Raw genomic sequence first — 25,496 nt, 5'->3', positions numbered from 1 at the left:
CTGAAAAGTTAAAAAAAGGATCAGCAAAAAATGTTCCAACACAACCATGAAGCTTGATGATGAAGTTCCAATAGGAATAGTTTCATATATAAATTTTTCCTATCTGCTAGAGGTTATGAAAGATTTTCTGCGGTGTGAAAATCTTTTTCAATATACCTGAGCCTAAGTAGCTTTATTTTTATTTTTTTTACCTTAATGTTTTCTGGAAGTATAATATTGTGAATCAAATAATGCAATAATAATGCTTTTGTCTCTGTTTTTGTCCTTTCCAATAATTTTTCTTTTCGCATGTTGAGCTACTTATCTAATGATATGTGCTTGTTAACCAAATATTCTATATGTATAATAGTACCACTGAACACTACGAATCTTATTCCTAAAAGAATCAACAAAAGTCAAACGAATCTATCACTATTTTTCTTGTATAAACTTAATAGAGGAAAATCAATTAAATTTATTTGTTCGGTATAATTCATTTTCACACGTGCTCTATTCGTTCTGAATAAATTCGCAATATATATTCAATTCATTTGTAAAAAAAAATAAAAAAAATAAAAAATAGAGTATATACTTTCAATATAAATTAATTTTATAATAAAAACATTAATTTTAATATATCAATTTATTTTTGTAGCGGTTTGAAACAATAATCACATAATTAATAATTATGATCGACTATATGTACAAATAGTACAAACTCATTTATTTTCACACCTATAAGGTGTACACTAAATATTTTTATTTATTTTATATTTAATTTGCAAGTTGTAAGGGGGATAAGAAGAGTTACACATAGTTAGAATTTAATGATTGATCGATGACGATGATCCTATTATGCCATGCATGAGAGGTCGTTCTTTAACTATATATGCAAAATATTCGAGGATTGTTTTGGTACGAAATATTATAGGATTTTACAATGTGGTTTGTGTGTCATCAGCTCACTAACGTGAAGATTCTAGACAAGGAGAATCAAATAATTCAGATTCCATGAAACTTACTTCTGTTTCAAAGATCCCCTGCCAAGGACCTACAACCCCACAAGACAATATTCCTACTAAATAATCATAATCATAATCACACTATAAAAATAATTTTAAACCTAGAGGGCTTATTTTAGTTTATGCTTTATAATAAAGTTTGTAACATGATGAATGTTTGTGTGTTGCAATGTGATTGGTAGTAGTTCATGATCGATCACATGCATTATTATATTTCCAACTTCCCTTGTTAACGCTAAGACCAACAATTTTTACTGTTAGTTGTGTCCGTGTCATCTCCAACTTCTTTGTGTTCCATTGGAAGTTGCCAAATCAAGATATCTACACATATATCCAACACAAAAACAGAGTTCTATAAAAATAACCACCTGTTAAATTGGGGCGATGGGGATTGAGTTTTTAACCAATTTATGTTCAAATTAATTTATTTTTTCCAAGTATTATTAGTAGTTTCTATATATATAAAAATATATTCAGTGTCATGTTTACGTTGGTGTCAGGGGTTGATAGATTTTGACTATTACTCTTTCTCGTTCATAAAAAGTGTATCCATTTGTAAAAATTAAATTGTCACAGATAAATTACTCTTGCACTTTTTATTTTCAATTTTATTATTTATTTAATATTATTTAAATCACTTTCAATATAATATATTTTACTATGCATTTATGACATTAATAATGCATTAATGTCTAACAAGAATAATTTAGTAAAAAGTAATATTATATCTCTTTTATTTTTATATTTTTCTTAACTAGACTTGTACTCGTTCTCTAGTAAGTAATGATAATTAATATTTCAGAAATTAAATGTTAAAGTTTGTTTATTTAACATACTTGATGTTTGTTAACAATATAAGTATTCAACCAAATGCAAAACAAAATAAAAGCATGTGATAAAAAATGAATGTTGCTTTCAATATAATTCTTAAGCATTCAATTATTTAAAACACTTCTTTATAAACTACATTAAGTGATGTTTGATTCTTTCCTTTCATCATAGACAATTAAAATCTTCAAATCCTTTCGTGACGTGGCCCTTGAAACTACAATATATAGTTGTCCACACAAACTCTAATAAATAAACTCTAACATGCTTCAAAAATTTATCTTGACTTTTATTTATAGTTATTACAAATAAAATCACTAAGGGAATTCTTATATCGGACGATATCAACGATAACTTAAGTATATAAACCACTACGCGAAAAAATCTATTGTACAGTGTTTTTTTAAGCCATTTACAGCGATTTTTCAAAAAAAAATAAGCGCTATAGCATCCAGTGTTGTAAAAGATACAACAACGTTTTTTAAAATAAAAAAGCGCTACAAAATAGGTAAATAAATTGCGCGCTTGTTATACTCGTTTTACAACGCTTTTTGGAAAAAGCAGTGTAAAATGTGCATTCAATAGATGCATTATTATGCACCTATTACAGCGTTTTTTTCTAAAAAGCGTTGTAAAATGTGCATTCAATAGATGCATTATTATGCACCTATTACAGCACTTTTTTGAAAAAGTGCTGTAAAATGTGCATTCAATATATGCATTATTATGTACCTATTATAGCGCTGTCTTTTAATTTTTTTTCCAAAATCTTTTTCATCCAGAATCAGTTCACACAATCAGTATACAACAACAGAACTATATAATTTTATAATTTAACTTTATAACTTTACATATTTACACAATCAGTTCACAACATATTCATATACATATTCACATATTGACAACAGCACAGAACTATATACATATTCTTATAACTACATATTCACAACTTTTCAAATGTGCCCTATTCATATACATATAACTATCAAAACTACACAGAACAGAACAACCATATATTCATATAACTATCCTTTGTAGTATGCCATTTTCCAGCAAATCAAATAATTTTTATTTCAATCACATACTGACACCAGTCTTCCTTTATTTCAATCAGATCTCTTTCAATGTATGTTGGACTAGAATTGTCAAAGTACTATGCGATATAAAAATTGAACATAAATAAGTTAGAATCAAATATATACATAGTTTATATATGAAAATCAAATAATGAAAATATCGTACCGTTTCTGGGATTATAGTTTGACTCATATCAATAATCTCCTTCATGAATCGCAATATATAGTACCCACAGTCGATGTTGTTATTTTGACGATGGCACTATAAAATAAAATATATAAGTCAATAAATATTTGTGCATTGATAGCAGTATAAGTTCAACATGCATTTTAGTGAAATATAAAAACTAATAAATACAATACCTGAAAAATAGAAGAACAATAGGGTTACGGCGCTGAAATACAAACAAAGAAGAACAACGCAGAAATACGAACGGTTCGTAGGAGAGTAGGGTTCGCAGAAACAAAGATGGTTCGCAATGACATGGAGAATAAAGAGGAAACAAGCGTATGAAGTTTACGTAATGAGAGTTAGTAACAAGGCAATATTGTTCGTAGGGTTCGCAATGAGAAGGAGAATGAAGAGGAAGAGGAAACAAGCGTATGAAGTTTACGTAATGAAGAGGAAACTGAAGCGTTTTAGGGTTTAGGGTTTAGGGATAGTATTTGAATGAGAGTTGGTAGGGATAGTAACAAAGATGGAGATGGTTCGCAATGGGGATGGTTGGCAATATGATCCATATGGACAGTAGGGTTCGCAATGAGAAGGACAATGAAGAGGAGGAGAACTCTGAAGCGTAGTGGAGTTTACGAAATGAAGAGGAAACTGAAACGGATTACTGTCATATATAAAACCATATTACAGCGCTCATTGAAATAGCGTTGTAAAAGACTTCCTTAACTTAGTTTTTAAAAGCCTATTACAGCGCTCTTTGAAAGAGCGTTGTAAAAGATCTCCTTAACTTATTTTTTAAAAGCCTATTACAGCGCTCTTTGAAAGAGCGTTGTAAAATACTTCCTTAACTTAATTTTTAATAGCCTATTACAGCGCTTTTTAATGTTAACTTTTTATTTGAAGTTAGTTATTTAATTAATATTATTTCATTTTTATTTTGAAAGTGACGTTATTGTATTGATTGAGAAGAGTTGTTATTTGTTCATAACTTTCAAATATAAAGTAATTAAAAAAGTAATTATATAATGTAATTATATAATGTCTTTTAAATATAAATTAGTATTTTATACATTAGTATTGAAAAAAGTTAAATTTAGTCCAAAAAAAGGTTAAATGGTTATAAAATATTTTTAAAAAATTAAAATTTTATTTTAAAATGTCAAATATATTATTTTTATAGTTTGTTATAATATTATTTTTAAAATTTAATGTTAGTAAAATTTGTTAAAAAAGTGTCAGTAAAATATTTGTACTAGTTTAAAATTTTTACTCAAACTAAAATGTTATCTTTTTTTATTGTAGTTATTTATTTTGTTTTGGTTTATTATGTTAGTAAAATGTTATTTTCTTAAGAAATTGTAAAAAATTTCAAAAACCAAATAATACTTATTTAAAAGAAAGCAAGTTCATAATATTGATCTAATTATGAAATATGTAATATTATATATATAAAATGCGTTAAGATTATTTTCAAAAGACATAAAACGTTCATATTTTAAAATGTTATAGTAGAGTTGTAAAACAAAAAGTTAAATAGAAATTACGTTGTTAATGTATATATGATAAATAAAATTTAAAACATGTGAAAAATGTATTCATTTTAATGCAATTATAGAGCGCTGTAAAAAACCTACTTAACTTACTTTTTAAAAGTATATTACAGCGATTTTTCAACAAGCGTTTTAAAAGACCTCTTAACTTATTTTTTAAAAGCCTATTACAGCGCTCTTTGAATGAGTGTTGTAAAAGACCTCCTTATTTTTATTTTTTTTAAAGCCTATAGTGCTGTAAAAGATCTCCTTAATTAAATGAACTATTACAGCTAAATATTAAAATGCTCAATTCTGGCAGATCAAACAATAAAATTACATGAACTCAGTTCAGATTACATGGCTTATATAAAACAATTAAACACATTAAGATGTCCTTCTTCTTTTCCTGGTGGGATTCACATTTGTTTGTCCATTAACGATATGAAACGATGGATTAATCCAAATTCCCTCATTATGATCATCTCTAAGATATAAACCATCATCAATTGAATCAATTTCATGTGGTCGTGAGGGTTCGTAGGGTTAGGGCAACATATTAAATTTGTTTTAAATTTGTTTTTATTTATTTAAAGTGAATGATTTTTATTTAAAGCGCAAGCCTTTTACAGTGCTTGTATAAAAAGTGCTCTAATAAGTCATTTAATTATAGAAAGCACATGAATTTTACAGCGCTTTCACAAAAAGCGCTTTAACAGTCATGTAACATAAGGTAGGAGCGCTACATTTTACAACGCTTATGTTTAAAGCGCTCAAAAAGCACTGTAAAAACTATGGGAGAGCGCTTCAATTTACAGCGCATTTACAATAAGCGTTGTAAAAGAGTTGTAAGCATTATGTGCAAGCGCTATGTGACCCTATATGACCCTACAGCAGCGCTTTTTCTACAGCGTTTGTCAAAAAAGCGCTGTTGTATCCTCCGTTATTTTTAAAAAACTCTACAACATCGTTTGTATTTAATAAGCGTTGTAAAAGACGCGCTATAAAATGTCATTTTTGGCGTAGTGAACACCTTATTTTCAATGTTAATTACATGTATAACATGCCCTTAAAGTACATATTTTCTTATTTTTGTAATGATCAATGAGTACTATTGCACAATCATAGAGCCTGGAAGACTAAAAACAATAATGGTATTAAAAAAATTCTGGTGTATGCACTTCATTAAGGTCATCCACATCTAGATTTGTTGAAATCGGAATATCAAATCTCAGATATATTTTATCTTCGCATGAAATTAACGACAACATATAATCATTAATAAGATCAACAATAGTATTCTTCTTAGGCTAATGAAAAAAATGATGGGTCATTCATGTTTTCCAAGAACGATGGATAGGTAGCATGAACGATAGATGAGATAGAATCACCTGAACTTTATTCTCATCGTTGTCTTCGTTGTCTTAGGCTAATATGAGCATTATATTTTAAGAGAAATGTTCTATTACATGGTACCACAAACCTATTATATGCAAAAGACTCCCTATTTTTAACAAATTTACTATCATCTCTTCTTTTATAAATTGGATACCCTTATGAATCTATAGTGGTAACATTGAAAAATCTTTGGAAAACATATTGTCACTTCCCATTTTCCATGCATTAGGATTTTCTATTTTGTAACTGCATCAACCATGAATCGTAAGAGATGAGACTATTTGAAATAACTTTGATCAGTATGCTTGTCAGGAATCTCAGAGTTATTATTTTGTCTAAATCATTTGGATGTAAAAATCCAAGTTTAGATTGCAAAAATATTAGAATGTGTACATATGATAATCTACGCTTTTGAAGTAGTCCCTGCAAAACTGTTTGATCATGCAACCAAAGTAGTGTTGTTAGAAGCTCCTGGAAAACCAATCTTGATAGTGGAACCATCCACCAATATTCTAGTCTAACAAAATTTGTTCCATTCTCCTGAAAGCGAACAAAACTTTGGCACCGTATCGCTAACTTCAAAGGAGCATCTTCACTAGTTGGATCATTGATCAACCAAAAGCATGTTTGTCACTTCATTTGGAAAAGTTGTTTTATAGAACTCGTCTCAATGCATTTTCTACACAAAGAAAATAACAAACCAAATTATTTAAGTATGATAAATAGAATAATATTAACTTACATAAGCAAATAAAAAAATATAATAAATATAAATAAATTAATAATAATTATATGAGTACGTTGATACGAACAAAAAAACCGGTGGTGACATCTAAATTTGTGAACGTTTTGAAGAGAGAATGATAAAAGACTTTTGAAAATTTTTCTTTCGATATAGATCACGTGAGATGTGCATGATATGCAGTAGTGCTTTCAATAAAACGTTAACGCTCACGATTCAATTGAAATCTATAAGGTGGAACAATTTTGGGATATGGCACTTCATTGCCAAACCTATCTCTAATTTTAATGAAAAAATAATTTTAACCAAGATAGGTTATAATTACCCACGCGCCTAACCTAAGGCTATATAAAGCGTGTAAGAAAACCAATCTTCTGTGAGGTAGGTATCATAACTTATGTTTTCAACTTTTATATATATATATATATATATGGAGCCACGCAATGGAAATTATTGTCACTTTAATGTTTAATGTTACACCAAATGAATGAATATGATGTTGAGGCAAAATTTCAAATCAAGTGTTTTTAAGATAAATAAACAATTAATTAATCATTAAAAATGATTCTGATTATTTTGCAATTTAACTTGTGTTTTTGAGTGATTTATTCAAAGTTAGATGATCAAATACATTTATACAACAATCAATGATCTCACCATGAAAGAAATCGAGAAGATCGTGTCTTACTTGAATTGAAGATTGATTAAAAGAACAATCATGTTTATAAAAGAACATCTTGGTTTATGAAGGAACATTTCAATTTTTATAAAAGAACATTCTGGTTATTCCTTTTTAAAGATAAAATTAAAAACAGATAATTTTCCATAATTTAAACTTCAAGTTTAAGAATATCAAGACCGCTCAAATTAATAATCAAGCCCAAAACTCAAGCTTAAGGCTCAAAGAAGCAAAACAGCTTCCATATCGATGATCAGATTGTTCTCCAGACTGATGAGTTCTGGGCAAGGACAATGGTACATATTGTTGCACTTTTTGCAGAAAACTCAACATGCTTCTGAGACAAATGATTGACATGTCACAACCATTCAATCACTTATTCACGTTTTCTATACAACATATAACCAATAAAGTTCTGGTTTTGTAGAATAATTTTATGGATCAAATAGCACACGTTTAATAAAGTTCAATCTGGACAAACAATTTGTTGAAGTTCAGTAACGGTTATATTGAGCCTTTTTAAACTATCTCCTCATCTATAAAAGGAACATCAAGGAGAAGACAACAAAAAGAATTTTCAAGGCAATCATTCTATGGTTAAAGAATCTTACTCAAGCAACAAAATTATTCACTCAAGTAAAACTTCAGCTCTCTTATTATATTCAATTATCTCTTTATTGAGTTATTGCTGATAATCAATCTCAAACAAGTGTTGAGTACATTTTGATTCTAAACTCTTTTATTATACACATCATTTGAAACTCAAGTTTATCCCTTAAGATAGTTTGAGTATATTATAAAAAATCCTTTTAAGTATCAAAAGGTAATTGTAATAAAAAAATTATATACTGAAAGGGAACTGTAAATATCCTTTCAAGGTTGAAAAGAAATTTTTGAAACTGGTCAAGAGTGATCAAGAAATATAGTGTGAAAGTAAAAACGTTCTTGTGTTAAGCACATTAGTAGAAAAACTCACAGATCGTGAGGACTGGACATAGTCTATCTTTGGTGAACCAAAATATATCATTGTGTTTATTCTTATCCTTTTATTTATTTATTTCTCCCTCGCTAAACACACAACACTTCAAAATAATCTACTTCATTCATTCTTAACTCACCCAGAACGTTTTGAACTTTTTATTTGAAATCAAGATTGATCTTTAAGTTAATTTGAATTATTTTCAAGAATTATGATTTTTTAAAAAGATCCATAATTCAAACCCATATTCCTTGTGATTATATTGCTATTTCATATGAATGATGTTTTATAGAATGGTTTGGTGAAAATTTATGATTGTCTTATAAATTTGGTGGCTGATTACAGAATGTGAATAAATGATTTACTTGGCGATTAATTACTGAATGTGAATAGATGATTTACTTGATCAATTACTTTTATCATGTTGAAAGAAAGAAGAATGGCATTAAGTGATGTGATCTGATGTAATGTGAATAGAAAAATATTATGTATAAAAGATGTTAAATAAAAAAAATTAATATATAAATAAAATGATAAAATAACTCAATTATTATAAAAATGAGAGACTAAATTCTTTTTGAAATCTCTTGCCGTCATGATATCCTCTTGTAAGTGGTGCTTATGTCATGAAATTCCATTTCCTCTCATCATGGAAAAATAGCACAATGAAGAGAATCAAATTCCATTAGATTCCGCCAACTTAGGCACTTAGTATATATCTTCTGGCTACTTTACATAATAACATCGCGATACATGTACATGATTGAACCTAAACCAATCAAACCTCACAAGTTGTAAAATAAAAGAGTAAAAATCTAATTTTCGAAATAAATAACTAAAAAATAATTTTAAATAAAATAAGAGACTAAAAGTACTTTTAAATAATTTATTTTTAATAGGCAAAAACATATAATCTATAAGCTTTTACTGAAATATATAATTTGATGATCAAAAATTCAAAATATCTAAATTTCTATAAATTATAATTTTGTTTATGTACTTTCATATTTGAAAAATGCATTATTTTTTATTGCCAATACTGTTAAAACTATTTTTTAAAATATATAACTAAAAGACTTAATTGTAGTTTTTGTCCCCCTATTTTAGCTGAATCACGAAAATAGTCCCTCTATTTTATTTCTTTCCAATTTTGATCCCTCAAACAAAATTTTGATCCAAAACTTGATGCAATGTCATTTTTTTGCGCTTATTTAAGCCACATTATGCCTCTAAGATCTCGTTGTGCAACAATTGTACATGAGATCTATAATAAAAAATGGTGTAGTACGGCTTAAAAAATGACACTTCATCAAATTTTGGACCAAAAATCTATTTGAGGGACCACAACTGAGGAGAAATAAATTAGAGGAACTATTTTCGTTATTCAGCTAAAATAGGGGATTACAACTGCAATTAAGTCTAACTAAAAAATAATTCAACCATTTCTAATGCGATTACACATTTTATGTTCCATTAGATTCCATGTTTGCCATGCCTTGCAGCTACAATTTTTGAATTAGTGATGAAATGCAGTTGTTCTATTGGTGGCAAGTATGATGTCAGAGACTCTAAACTCTTCATTAAGGTGATATTCTACAAACATTTTGACAATCAAGTAAGAGATTTTTAGGGTTAGAATTCAATGTAACTTTTTTCTATACCAGTTGTTTTTTGTATATGACATTTCCTATAGATTTTAGAAGAATTCTATTAGGGTTGGCAGAGAGTGTCGGTGATTCTCGGATCACCCTTTTGATACATCACATATGTCCTTTTTAACGTGAGATATTTATCATTGTCGTCTAGTGATTGTGATTACGGTTTGATTGTCATCAAATGGATAAGAACGAGGGTACAAGTGAACTATTGCGATATGTCGAATCTAGATTTGTCTACTTTGTATTGAGTGACTATAATTCAAAAATCTTCCATCATCATGCGTCTTACGTTGGGTGATCCGAATTTGACCCATTAAAATTGTGGATTGAACCACTCTAATATGAGTTACGTCAAAAAATAAATATAAAATACTTTGTATTTTAAAATAAATTATTCAATAAATATAAATATAAAAATCACGTTTATAACTAAAAATAATAAATTTTAACTTTAAAATAAAATAAATTTTAAAAATATAATATACGTTTGAATTAATTATCTTATAAAAAATTTTACTTTCTAATATACATAGAATTCATGATTTGTACTTAATTAATTTATATATATATATATAAAAATTTATAAAACAAATATCACATCAAATTTATCACTTAAATCTTACATACACTGTATAAAATTTCAAGAATAAATCTGATTGTAATACTAAACACACATCTAGGTCGGGTGGTGATAGATTCTTACTGCCGCAATAATCTACATTCTAACATGATCATAAATAGTTATGACACTAAACGATGGATGATTGGAGTTTGGGGTCTCACTTTTATGAATTTCATTTTTCATTAGTGCTACTTTATTTTCTGGAACGTCCTTTTAAAGCAAGGTTAGTAAACGTGATACACTAATCTAGCTACTTCACACACATCATTGCTAAGTTTTCCTGTTTGGGAATTCTTCATAGGACAAGTGGTCGACCGTCATTTCCAACTTATTTTGATCCCATTAATTGGAAGCTACAAATCAAATATTGCTTGCAAGTTAGTACTATGTGCCTTAGTGGCTGGTAGGTCCAAATTTCCAAGCTAGCACTTATCAAATTTGCCAACTCTTCTATCACTTTTGCTTCCTCCCTTTAATAAACTTTCATATTCAACAACACCTTAATTGGAAACATGTGAGTGATTTATTATTTGGAGTGTCTATTTGTTATTCTTTTTACGTAACGGATGTACTTGTACAATCATAAAGTAAGGAAGGAAACCATAGTCTTGTGAAAATCGAACTAACTTTATCTCTAAATATATGATTATTTTGCAAAAATCATGAGAATTAAAAAGGTCACGTAGTATTAAATTTATTGATAATTTGTATGTTTTTATAGATTAATAAAAGAGAATTGTTATTTTTTATCCCAAAAAATAATTAATTAATATTTTATTAGAGTATTTTTATTGTATTTTTATTGTATATTTCAGATAAATAAATAATTAATGCATTTGAAAATTTAAAAAAAAATATAAAAAGGAAGAAAAAAAGTTTTAAAGAATCTTATATTTAAAAATAGATATAATATCAATTTAAAAGAGTAGACAGAACTCGCATCATGCATACTTTAATTTTACTCACATGTTATACATTCTTAAAACTATATTCACACTATTCGTTTTTAATTATTTATTAATTATATTAAAATACAAAAATAATGCATTATTAAAAAAATCAGTGCCTTTCTTGAGTTTCACTTCCACGTGAAAATCACTAATATATTGTTTTATTTACAGAACTAATATATTGTTTATTGATCAATGTAGAAGTGAATTAGACTTTTCCCAATAAATATAAGTATTTTCATTTAATACCACCAAGTTCACCAGCACTAGTACACACTCTCTCCACCTTTTAAATTAGACTTAGCCAATGATCCTAAAAAAATACTAATAATATTTTCAAATTCAATCATATTTTCATATATTTACACGGATTATTTTTTTTAGATGATTATTATTAATTCTTTAATTGAGTAATTTTTTTAATAAGCTAATGTTATCAATAGAAGTACCTACTTCAACCTCTTAAAATCGATCAAAAGTGTCTTTTAGACAGCCAAAAGTTCGTTGAGAAAACTTAAGTCCACAAATTTACCTACAACTAGCTCCGTGAGATTAATTTTATTTGAAAAATAACTCAATTAATCGAATCAAAATCAGTTACTTAATAGTTAATGGGATGATTTTTTTATGCAATAATAGGTCACATCACATATGAATGTGATCATCTATTACTTTTTAATTTTTTTAATGAAATAATCGTTAATTTAATAAATAAAAAATAATAAAAATATTTATAAAAAATGAAATTATATAATAAAATTAAATAAAATATATCTAATAGAAAAATAAATAAAAGTTAATAATGTGTTATATTATTATAATAATTTCATTTTATTTTGTAGATTTATAATAGCAATTTTATTTTATTTTCTTAACAACTATCTCCTATTTTTTCTTCGGATCTAATAAATAAATAAAGTAAATTATATTAATAAAATCAAACAAAATACATTGAAGACAAAATATACATCAAAGGAAGAAAAAATATACATTAAATTTAAATTAAGGATGTTCACCTAAATATTCTTCAGTTCCAAATCTAGGTTGTCCTCCAACCATATGATAATAGTACAAATATGTATGTGCATGGAGATGGAGAACTAGAGGACATTTAGATGGATACCGTTAATTTAAATTTCAGATATTTTGTTTCTTTAACTTGATGTATTTTTTCTTCAATTTAATGTATTTTATTTGATTTTATTAATATAATTTACTTTTTTATTTTTTATTTTTTATTTTATTAGATCCGGAGAAAAAATAGAAGTATGTTGCTAACAAAATAGAATTAAGTTTTTATTTTATCTGCAAAATAAGACAGAATTGTTAAAATAATATAGATTTATCTGCAAAATAGCATGGGGTTGTTAAAATAATATAGATTTGTCTGCAAAATATTAGGGAGTTGCTAAAATAATATAGAACGTTATTTATTTTGGCATATCTATTCAATCTTATTACTTTGATGTTTTTTTAGATATATTTTGTTTGATTTTATTAATATAATTTTTTTTTATTAAATAAATAATTATTCCTTTATAAAAAAAAATTAAAATGTAACATATGGTCGCATTCCTATGACGCGACCTCTTATTGCATAAAAAAATCATCTCGTGTGATCGTAAGAGAGAGATATCTTGGAAGTGAAAAAAGTAGGACAAATATATATTTTTCAACGTGTAATTCATTTTTTCAAAAAGAGAGAATATATATATATATATAAATCTGCTAACGGGACTAGACTGCTGCACACTGATTTTTTTATTATTATATCATTTTAAAAAAAATTTAACCAACATACTCTACATTTAAATTTATTTACCAAAATATCTTCTTTTTTTTTATCTTCAAGAGGTCGCATCTCCGTCCTGCGACTAACAGAATGATGATTTCTTAATTTCTTTCAATAAGAGGTTGCATTCTGGGATGCGATCTCCCACTATAGAGTAAAAAAATCATCTTTTATGTGGTCGCATTCCAAGAATGCAACCTGTAATATATATATATATATATATATATATATAAACCCTACACACCAGTTCATATACCACACCTACTTTAATTTATTTTCACTAAAAAATGCTCTGGAAAAAATTGGAACAGAAACTTAACTAATGTTTTTATTAATATCAAAGTATAATTTCCTTTTTATTAATTACAACCAAAATAAACTCATTCACCTAAAAAAGAAATGGAACTAAAACTTAAACATAATAAGATATGGTCAAACCAAAAAGAAGTCTAGATACATACATAACAAAAATACAAAAGGTAGAGTTGAAATATATATTACTAAATCAACACTAATAATAGTATTATGATTCTTAACTTAAGTTATTGATAAAAAATAATAATAATAATAATAAAATTAATTGTATTAAAAATTTATATAATTAATTAAATAAATAATTAACTAATATAAAATATTAAAAGAATGATGCATGCACCAATTATATTTTGGAATTTGGAGGACAGGATGCTATGGCCATTATTAAGGTATGCATTGCTTATTGTACAAAATTAAAGCCTGCATCCCATATAGAAAGAAATTGAACGCTACTTTACCTACCAACTTTCTTGCTAAAGAAATCTCATCTTTTTGACCAAAATAAATATCAGAGAACTTTTTAGAGTTTTAATATGTATAATAATGGATTCAAACTTGCAAATAAAAAAACAATCTCTCCAACCTGATTTATAAATAAAAATAGGTAATAAAAATAGATTTATTTTGTCTAAATTTAAATAAAATACATTAATTTTTATTAAATTAAATATATTAAATTTTTATTAATTTATTTTTACTTATAAATAAAATATAGAATTTCCAACATTAGCATACCTATTCACAAACTTGACTCTTGTGCATGAGCACTCCAATAGCTATGCATTATTATTGTGTGCGTTACATTATTTGTCATAAAGTTTATGTTTCGTCGGTAACCATCTTCCTCACTTCTAAAAAAATAGAGATGTCTATTATTACAGTTTTTGGACATACAAATAAAAGTTTTATTTTCATATTAATTATGTAAAAAAAAATTATATAGTCAATACATTATGATTAATCATATATGTTACTTAAATATTTATAGTAGTTATTGAAAAAATCAAACATTATTATCTAATATTTGTAATTGATTAATAATATTAAAAAAATTACATTGACAATATATATAAATTAAATTCTATAAATAATATAAAGACACACTTTTTCAACAATAATGACATTAATTAAATATTTATTAATCAAAACTATAGTAATAGATATTTTTCATTTATGTTGAATTAAGAGGGTCTAACTTATGTTTTGTGGAAGGGTATTTAATTTGAGTTAATGCATCATACATTGTCGATGTTTAAGAAGACATTATTTTACCACATTCAATTAATTTCAAAATACACGTATAAGAGTGAAATAGCATGACAAAATGTTGACTATCATTAGATAGCAGTATAAAATTGATTTTAAAAAATGTTGATTATCATTAGATATCATTCTAAAATTGGTTTAGAAAGACAATATATATCCTCTAAACTCATTTGATATATATAGTGGTTGAGAAAACAATTCTGAAAAGTTAAAATGAATCAACATTTTTCAAAAATGTAATTAATTAATTATTTATTCCTTATACTAAAAGTATTATAAAAATAAGATACAGAGAAATTATAATACTTAATTAAATACAAAATATTTTGAAACTCCAAAGTAGAAGAGAAAAATTACTATCTTATAAGTCTAATAATAACAAGAAAATACTATTGTGTGAAATTTTTTACGACACATAAACTTATCTAAAATATATATGTACACTCACACTCTTTGAACTAAATATTTGAATAAATATTTTGTATTGACCTCTAATACTTAATAATTTGAGTTTTCTTCAAGATTTTTTATTTCAATCAAACTCCAACAAAAAAATTATTATTATATAATAAATTATACATTTTATTATTATTATTATTATTATTATTATTATTATTATTATTATTAATTATTTATTTTTATTTTTATTATTATTTTGATTCATAACCCTTAATTCAGTAGTATAGTCTCGTTCAAATTTATAATATCGACGTCTACTCTTTTCAAGTTTTTTGTAAAAGCTCGTTAAGCTTTTTTTGTTAGTCAAAGCTCTTTCTTTAAATTAAGCTTTTACAGATTATTATTGATATGATTGTACCCAAAAAAGGGTTTCCGTGCGAAATAATAGTGATATATGAATATGATAGTTTACTAAACCGATCCACTTTTTCATTTGAATACCATTGGTACGAAAGCTAGCCATGAGGTTACTAAAAATAATATATACCACTTCAAAAGTAAGAAAAAAATTCGATGTTACATTTATATAATTACATGCACTTGCACCACTAAAAAAGAGACGAAGATAGAAACAAACAAAGAAAGCAACCTTGAATAGTTTAAATTTTCAAAAGTTTATGACACTTTTATAATGTGATTCAAAAGAGACAACAACCTTTAAAAAGCAGACAGAATTAAATGCAATCAAGCAGCTTATATAAAAAATTGCAATCAAACCACTTAAATTTAGCTACTTGCAATATCAGCATGTGTGTCATAAGTTAGTTCTGTGGTTTGAAGGAGTTAGACTAATAAAGAGGTGATATATTCAACTCTAATAATATTAATAACTAATTATTAATATGTTATTTTAAAAAAATTAAAAAGAAAATTAAAAATAAAAATAAATAACTTGTAATATAAGCAAGTACAACTATACAAGCATATTAATAAAAGGTTGAAAGAAATTAATGATATTCTCAAATATATGATTCCGTCAAAATTTTTAAATTGTTTATAATTTATAATTTTTTAATTTGTCAGATGAAACTTAACATATACTCTATTTTGTCACAAATATAAACAAAAATCAAAGTATATTTAATTTAAAAATTTAGATCGGATACATTTTAATTTTTTAATTATATTTATGACCAAAGACACTATTATATAAATAACACTTATTAAAATATTATAATTTAATTCAAAGGAAGTTCGTAATGCTTATATTTTAGAGGTGTAATGGGATGGCCTTGGAAAACTCAATTCCGAAGTTTACTTGATGCGACCCAAATATGAACATAAGTCCAATTGCTCTAAGTTCAATAAAGTGTGATCAGAAACCAAACCTCAAATATAAATTGTCTAGAAAACAATTTGATAAACACCTATCATCTATAATGACTTTCTTTTTCACCTCCTATCCTCTCAAAAGCCCTCAAAACACACTTCTAAATTGTTCAATTCAGAAGACATTGAAGAGTGAGAAAAAGAAGCTACCATCATATGTTTTTTGTAGAATGATAGTTGATATTCATTGTATAACAATAAACACTCATTGAGGGCTTGCAACTAGAGATGGAAGCTTACAATTAAGGATGGAAATAGACTCTATAATTAGGGGCATATGGCATAGTCAGATCTATTAAATAATACTATTAAGTTCATGATTTTTTTTTTAAAATCATTTAATTTAAATAGGTCAAACTCGAACATATAAAAATTCTTATTATATTTGATAGACTGGCCTATAAATATATATATATATATATATATATTATTTTTTAATAACTTAGTATTTATTGAGTAAAAAATAAAGTGTGATTTTATTAATTTTTCTTATGTTTATTATTTTATTAACTTTTCTTATATATAAAGGCTTAGTTTAGCCTATTTAAAAAATATATAAAATATACAATTTAATTATTTTAATATTAAATAGATTTTTAAATAAATTTTTAGATCATGCCAAACTTTTAAAAAATATCATATTAGGTCGAAAAAAAATACTCTAGATCAAATTTAAATCTAAAAAATTAATCGAATATTAGACTCAAGTCTTTTAAAGTCATGTGGTTCTCATCCATACTTACGACCACTACAAATGTGGATCCCATGTATACTAACTCTACATTATAAATGTCATTAAATCTTGTTTTATTCATCTTACCCTGACATATTACACGGTCTTGGCAAGTATCGTCCCTTTTAATATTCATATCCGCAACTATTCATAATAAATTAATAAGATTATTATATTGTAATGCATTTTATTTGTGTTAAAATATTAATATTTTTCATGATTGAATTTTGTGATACATTTTATATTTTATTTATGTAGTAATGTATTAATACTTTTTTTTTAACAGGTGAGGAAAAATTCTACATAATTCCAAAAATTGTGCATATATATATATTTATTTGAAAGATAATATCCGTCCAACTAAGCAAGTAACGAATTACTAGTATTCGTGCCCGAAAATATCTATCGCCATTTATTAGTACAGTATAACTTTTATTTGAATCTCTAATCTTCGTCAAATCTCGTGCATATTGTATTAGTACGGTATAACTTTTATTTGAATGCTAACTCAACCAAAAACATATTCGGTTTCAACCAACCAGATGATATTTTAGGTTCGGATTCAATAAGGTATTCTTTAAGTAGAAAAATAAAGAGTAGAGGTGCACAGGATTATACACAATAATAGCAAGCATTTAGACAAATATAATGTCTTAAGCAAATGAATTTCGTTTCAGGTTTTAGCGTGCTGTAGATTACTAATGAAATCAACAAGTTATAAGTGACTTAAATTTCAACAGAGGCCTTTGTTTTCCACCACTATTGGTCACACTGCCACTTAAGATTTAAATTAAAATCGAGCAATCTCACCAACAAAAGGTTCTAAATTTAGATCCAGTGTTTAAGTTCCTATCCATAGACCAACAGGAAACTAGGTAATATTCTTCAACAAGCAACAAGCACTGGCCATCTGACAAGTAACAATTTGGAGAAAAAAGGTAAAAAGTAAAGGGAAAGAAAAAAAATGGAAGAGAAACATATTACGATACATTACATTTTACACCATCACTTCCTAATTAATTGTAGAAAAATTCACCTTTTAATTATTGCAGAATCTGCCCGAGTTCAATCGCTGTCCTCTTCATCTGCATGAATGAGATAATATAAGAACAACCACTTCCAAACAAAGCAAAGAAAGAAGGAACACATACATGCTGCCTACTTCTCATAATAATGAACCAGACAGTTTATGAAGTCCGTTAAATTGCTTCGTGATAAGAACTGTGTTCTAAGTGCAACTCATCTCTTCCTCTTTATTTAAGAATTAGCTATAACTTTGAAGGTAAACATGGAGCTAAAAATCTAGAAAAATGAAAGGCAAAGATAGGATACATTATCTATGTGTGTTCAGCATATTGAGGTTGCTAATTAATTGTAAAAAATTCAGTAATAACTAAACACAGATGTCTTATATTTTGGCAACAGCGTGTAGATACCAAAATGGAGCTTAAAATACAAGGTATAGCTCAAAGATAAAAATGTGGGAATCATTTGATAGATCAAATTTCACTTCCTACTATCCGTATTGCTTCAAACCTATCCAAGCAATTAATCATCAACAGACTAGTTATGCACTGCAAAAAGCACTAGCGAACACATGATTCTAGAACCAATGATTTCAGATAAACCAACAAAATGAAAACAATACAGTGCCTTAAACTATTTTAAAGAGACTTACCATCATTAAATTCTTCACTCTGACTTCCATCATCATCACTACTATCCTCCTCTTCTTCATCTTCTTCATCCTCTTCATCCTCTTCATTATCATTCACTTCATCATCCTTGTCATTATCACTACCTTCAGTATCTTTATCACTAGTTTTCACAGGAGTCTTGGGCTTTGGCTTTGGTGGCGGAGGAGCTGCAAAACTAGTTGTTGCCCTTCTACGTGTACTTGACACAATATTACTCATATCAATACCCTCAAGTTCCTTGGCTCTCTCCTTCTTCCTTTTCACTTCTTTGATTTCTAAGAAAATGAGAAGAGAGAAAAAAGGGGAAAATATGAACAATAAATATAAAGATAGAATGAAACCATATCAGAGGCTGTAGCATCTGCATCCTGAATGAGAAAATGCAGCAGACATTAAATTCCAAACGATAAACAGGGACTATTGCACAAACACACTCAATATTACAGAATGCCCCTTTTACTTGACAAACAACATATATTAATAAAAATGTCCAAAATTTATATTTGATTTGTGATGTTAACATTTCACTCCACAACATACATACTGAATGAACTTAAGACCCTAAAGTTGTCACATAGATCATGGGATTGATTTAGTTTAAATTATAAAGGTGCAACTTAAATATGTTCATAATATATTCACAAGTACTTCAGCTTAGTTTCTAACATATGTAAATATATATCCAGAACTGACTGCACAAAAAATGCTTGGATCAAACTGGAAAAGCTTTCAATTGTTTGGGTTGTGTGAAAGATAATTGGGCACAGCTGATAACTATAGCTCCAAGATCTCCTTTAATAAAGGATATGCATATATTATTCAATCAGGATGTAAATAATAGCTAAAATCCCTGGATGAGGGATCACTAACAAACAAAAACTCACCCTTTTCAGATGGATTTGAAGACAAGCCTTCTCTAGATAAGATTTCCTCCAATTCCTTAATTAATTGTCCTTCCCGTTTGTTTTCAGGAACCTGCTTGACTTTTTTATAAATAACAGGAGGAACGCTGTGACAGAAATACATAAAATCAAACAATCATCCTCAGTAAAGATCCAGGATCATGGGAATCCAAAATAGAAAATCACCTCATCCCACAGGCTTTAATAACAGATTTCAAGTGCTCCACGCGTTTACTGTACACAACAGGAGTTGAAACTTGTTTCTTCTGAAGTTCAAGGAAAAAAGAATGTGATTTAATTAAATATACTTAATACAATTAACTTTGTAAAAATTTATAAATAATAAATAATGTTGGGGAAATCTTCATTAAAACTCACAGAAGGATAACAAGTGGATATTTCGTTATATAAGGAGCTATTAATCACATTCAGCTAAAAGATCAGGCTTGTTCAATAAATATGACTACGGCCCTAACTTTTCAATTTATAGCAAGCACTCATATTCAAGGACGGGCCCAAAAATTTTGAGTAGTGGAGGCACCAAATTTAACTGAGTAGTGAAGACACCAAATTTTTTTGTTAAGTGTTGTTGCATGTAATGTTATAGTCTCTAAATTTATCAAAATTACAAACATATTCTCAAATGTCTCTTTTGTTAGAAGTGTTGACCAAAGTGACAAAAACTGAAGACTAAATTAATTATTTAAAGACAAATGAATAATAAAAGACACATTTAAGTTTGTTTTTGTAATTTTAATACATATTTAAAAAAATCAAAGCATAGTGGAGAAACAATCTATAGCATGTCTTTTTTTTATCATATAATTTTTTTTAGTGTATTAAATACTAAAAGTATTATTTTTCAAAACTAGGTTCAGGCCATTGCCCACACTTGCTTGGGAATAGGTCTGTCCCTGTTAATATTTGCAATCGGCACATAATGACCAATAAGTTAGTATAACCTGCGTAGTATTCTCTGCTGATGAATGGGACTGATCATCTTCAGAGTTTTTTCCACCATCTTCTGCATCACTATTGTCTTCTGAGGCTTCTTTATCAGGCTTGGCCCTTTTCTTGCTGGGTGATTTGATCTCTTCTCCTTTACGCTTTTTGGGTCCAACAGAAGCCTTACCTTTTGGAACACTTTTTTTTTTAGGTTTGACTTCATCTTCCTGACTCTCTTCCTCTTCACTCACCTTATCTGAAGTATCAGAATTCTCTTCAGTACTGACCTTTTTAGTGACTTTTGAATCAGGCTTCTTCTTAACAATTTTCTTAGCACTTTTTGCAGGCTCCAGAACTTCAGAAGACATTAGTACCTTCACATTTAACATAGACTTGCTAAGAATCAAATTGTGTATTTTTGTGCTTCTTATATGCATCAATGAAATATTTTTTGACAGGTTTTAACTCACCTCATCAAGCTGTTGCCTTATAAACTTCTTAAAGGGATCCAGACTAAATTTATCAAGTTTAAGATCTTCCTCCAATAGTCGACGAAGACCGGCCACAGTGACTTCGCTGAAATCAACAAATGAAATGCACTCCATGTCACATCTTAAGAACTATAGCCAAAGAATATGTGGATGTTAATACATGAATCAAAGGTAAGAACAGTGAGATTATGAGCATTGTCATAAAGAGAGGTCAGAACAATTAATAATTGGAAGAATCAGCAACATACTCTGCATTAGCCTTGAGGTATGAAGATCTTTTTATAATAGCTTTCTTAATCAAGGCCTCATTAGGAACTACTTTTTTTCCATTGCCTTCTGCTTTCTTAGTTTCATTTTTAACTCTCTTTTGTTCTTTAAGCAGACCTAGTACTGGAGAATCTTCCATTTTCTCCTCATCTTCGGTGAGATCCTTTTCGTCTTTAGATTGATGTTCCTCCTTTTTCCCTTCCACCTCTTGTGTACTTTCACCCTTTTCCTCTTCCTCCCCCGACATCTTTGAGGCATCATCATCACCAACCTCTTCTAAGCACTAGCAGAAAACACACATCCATATAACCAAAAAATCGAGCATTCTTCATCACATCAGAATTTAAAATATTAAATAGGATGCGAATTTATATTATAAAATTTATCATCACTATAGGAAATTGGTAGTAAATTCTATTATGCTTGAATTATGTCAACCAAAGTTAGGTAACACAAAATAAAACACATTGTAGGTCCAGCTTAAGTAAACAGAATATAACAATTATCACCCATAAAGCCATTTTCAGTCTTTCACAAGTCATGTAGTTCTTAAAACACACGCAGAAAAAGCTAGAAAACTAAGGCCCGTTGACTTTGTGAAAACATTTTGTGTTTTCATTTAACCTTAATGAGAAACTCTTGAAGTGAAATATTGTCACAGAAAAGATGAAATAATAGTTAATCAAGAGATGCATTTCGGCAAATAATGAAAATAGTATTTTGACATTTTTATTGTTTCTTGAAATATAGGCAATTGTTCACTTCGAAAGTCTCTTACCTTCTTATTAACAAGTAAAATTAACACAAATTTTCATAATTGAAAATAGAAAATGAACACGCATTTTAAGAAATGAAAACGGAAAAAAAATTCATAAATAAACAGCAATGAGAGGCTCTTGAAGTAAATAATTGTCTTGGAAATAAGATGAAATGCTAGTTAACGAAGATGTATTTCGGAACATAGTGAAAATAGTGTTTTGACATTTTCATTGTTTCTAGAAATGTAGAAAATTGTTTTCTTCAAAAATCTATTTCCTCCAGGGGTAAAATTAACGCAAATTTTCACAAATGAAAATAGAAAAAAATTCAGCACGAGCAGAAAGATAATCAAATAGATAAATATAATAGCATGCGGCAAGCTAAACCCAAGTCAAATGTTAAAACAATAGCAACGAAAGCAATTAATAGTTAATATGATGCTCAAAAAAAGTTACTCGTTGAAAGCACGAGCCCTAATATTAATAAGTAAGATTTATCCATAGTATTAGATTGAGATTAGGGTTTAGAATGAAACCTTTTCCAAACATTGCTTGATAAACCTTTTGTGGGAATCCAAAGAATACTCCTCAAATCCTAAATCTTTCTCGAGCAATCTACGGACACCTTCAAATGTCAAAGAACTGCATTGGAAAGAATGATAGTTCGTTAGTTACAGAGTGAGAAAAGAAAAGAAAAGCAAAGAAAAGAAAATAAACAAACTCCGCTTGTTGCTTGAAGTGAGGAACGCGAGAGAGCATGGCAGTTTGAATTTGGGACTCGACGTCGACATCGTCCTTCTTCGTCGTCTCGATATCTTCTGCCATGTATATCTCTTTCGAGAAGCTTCTAATTTGTTTCGTTGTTTTGCTTTGGTAAATGGTAATCGGTGTGGTGTTGTGTTGTGTTGTGTATACTATATAACTAGGGTACACTTTCGGATCTGCACTCGACTCTAGAATGTACACTGCAAAGTGCAAACCAACTTCACACTTTGAATTTCAATTTCAAATTGAAACTCCAACTCAAAGTGTTTGTGGTTTTCTTCTGCTGCGCCGATACTAAATTCTCCACTATTTTCCTCCGCAAATCATCCACTCTCATTTTTGTATTATTTTTTTATTTTTTTATTTATTATTATAGAGTTTTATTGTTACGTGTTTATGTGCAAACTGAAGTTTCTGAATAAAATTCTTTTTTTCAGTGTTGTAATGAATTATAAAAATTCTTAATTATATTTTTTTTACAAGGTTGGATTTGTATTATTATTAATTAACAACGGATTTAAGAGACATGTATTTTCTGAATAAAATTATTTTATATCCACAATCAGTAATTAATTGTTACATCATAAGAAGTTATAATTTTTTTATTTAAAGATTATGTAATATGATGTGATAAAATAAATAGTTATAATTGGAAAACACTTTAAAGTTGTTTTATCCTGTGAATTCATTATCATTAAAGTCATTAATATTGATGACTCATTTTGATTTTATTTTTTGGAATATGGAATCGAATTTAGTCTTTGATTAAAAAAATAGCTATTTACAGTCTTTTACAAAAAATAGTCATTTTCAATTGTTTCCTTCGGTATACGTGTAACTAATATGAAAATATGGATATTTAGGGTCTACAATAACTTTTTTGGGTAATATGATTCCAATAAAATTGAATTTTCTTCTTCTTCTATGAAAGGGTTTAAATTACAGTTAAAAACTACAATGGCTTTTCGTGTTTCACGAGGAACTAAAGTGGAATAGAACAAGCTATAAAAAAATAGAATTTCAAACGACTAATTGCATCATGAAATTTTTGGAGGGTGAAATTGAGGTGCGAGTGATCAGATTGATGAAGTTCCAACTGCCCAAAAGGGATTAAAGGCGGTAGCGGCGGCTTAATCAAAGGAGGTGGTGTTGAAGAAGGACTGGAGATAACAAGAGGAGGTGTGGAGATTTGTGTTGTTATTACACTATGTGGTCTAACAAAAAGAAACAAGTCATATTGCACATAATTCCTACATATGGTGAATTAAAAAAAATTCAATGCATATTATTCAAATATAAAACAAACAACAAATTATTATTTGTGACAAACTATCGTATTGAGGTTGTGATTGTAAAAAGATTCCTTTATGATCCTGTGTCATTTTTTTTCTTCTTCATTTGACCATTCATCTTTCCAAGATATTTTTTTTCCGACAAACTATACCGTTTCATCTCTATATGTTTGGAATTATGTCAGTTTGAGTTAATTTATAAAAAATTATTTTTTATACAAATGAAATATCATTTTCAAAATATTTAATTCATATGCATTAACAATGTAAATATTTTATACTCTAATCAATAAAAATGTTTAACTTTATAGTACATAGAAATTTAATTCTTTTTAAAATACTCGGTTAAAAAAGAAATTAATTATAATTACTTATCCTTAAACTAATCTAAATATACATCAATAATAACAGTTTTGACTTGAACAATTATAAGATAAATACTTCTCTCCCGATTCTTGCTTTTCTTATAAAAATGGGAAGAACTTCAAACTACCATATAATTCACAAGTTTTGGCATTGATAAACAAAACCATCAAAAATGGTTTCGAATTTTTTTATCAAGGAATGGTTGAAAACTCCAGTATATAAGCCCTAATTTCCGATGGGTCTTGTTAAGTATAAATCAAAGGATAACTCACAATTCCAAGTATAAAGAGTATAAATCAAGTCAGGATGGGGATAAGACATCTGGTTATAAAGTCAACGATCCACTCCCTTTACTACTATATTCTCAGTTAGCCATCATTAGACACCTTAAAACATAGCCCACTATTTTGAGACTTCTTCTTATACAACAAAAATTAATGATAGCTCATCATCATAAAGGAACAGATGCCATCAAAGGGAAA

General features: G+C 27.7%; 2 protein-coding genes and 1 long non-coding RNA gene across 5 annotated transcripts in view; 1 reads left to right on the top strand and 2 right to left on the bottom strand.

Annotated features, from left to right (window-relative positions):
* The window catches only part of LOC101494594 (WAT1-related protein-like), a 4,454-nt gene extending 4,200 nt beyond the window's left edge, over positions 1-254 (top strand). The window contains exon 8 of one of the 2 annotated variants that reach the window (XM_073368124.1): positions 2-254. In XM_073368124.1, the coding sequence (XP_073224225.1) occupies positions 2-50 (49 nt within the window). In that variant the 3' untranslated portion in view covers positions 51-254. 2 annotated transcript variants of the gene reach the window in all.
* Positions 255-5,920: 5,666 nt separating this feature from the next.
* Positions 5,921-7,055, bottom strand: LOC113786766 (uncharacterized). The gene is made up of 2 exons (XR_003473079.2): positions 6,820-7,055; positions 5,921-6,686 (listed from the first exon to the last, which is right to left on the bottom strand). It is a non-coding gene; the product is annotated as an uncharacterized lncRNA (long non-coding RNA).
* An 11,178-nt stretch (positions 7,056-18,233) lies between these two features.
* LOC101494073 (uncharacterized) lies at positions 18,234-23,701 on the bottom strand. 2 transcript variants are annotated; one of them, XM_004500504.4, is made up of 10 exons: positions 23,313-23,701; positions 23,128-23,233; positions 21,815-22,116; positions 21,546-21,651; positions 21,093-21,449; positions 20,317-20,396; positions 20,113-20,237; positions 19,210-19,503; positions 18,568-18,616; positions 18,234-18,441 (listed from the first exon to the last, which is right to left on the bottom strand). In XM_004500504.4, exons 1-9 carry the CDS (start codon positions 23,414-23,416, stop codon positions 18,597-18,599), a joined length of 1,494 nt encoding a protein of 497 aa, XP_004500561.1. In that variant the 5' UTR covers positions 23,417-23,701; the 3' UTR covers positions 18,234-18,441; positions 18,568-18,596. The 2 variants fall into 2 exon arrangements, with proteins under 2 accessions (XP_004500561.1, XP_004500560.1); XM_004500503.4 differs by lacking the exon at positions 18,234-18,441 and having other exon boundaries at positions 18,471-18,616.
* Positions 23,702-25,496: the final 1,795 nt, after the last annotated feature.

The sequence above is a fragment of the Cicer arietinum genome, chromosome 5 (genome assembly GCF_000331145.2).
Source record: "Cicer arietinum cultivar CDC Frontier isolate Library 1 chromosome 5, Cicar.CDCFrontier_v2.0, whole genome shotgun sequence".
Lineage (NCBI taxonomy): Eukaryota > Viridiplantae > Streptophyta > Magnoliopsida > Fabales > Fabaceae > Cicer > Cicer arietinum.
Note: the sequence above shows the minus strand (reverse complement) of the source record. Positions and strands in the feature narration are given on the sequence as shown.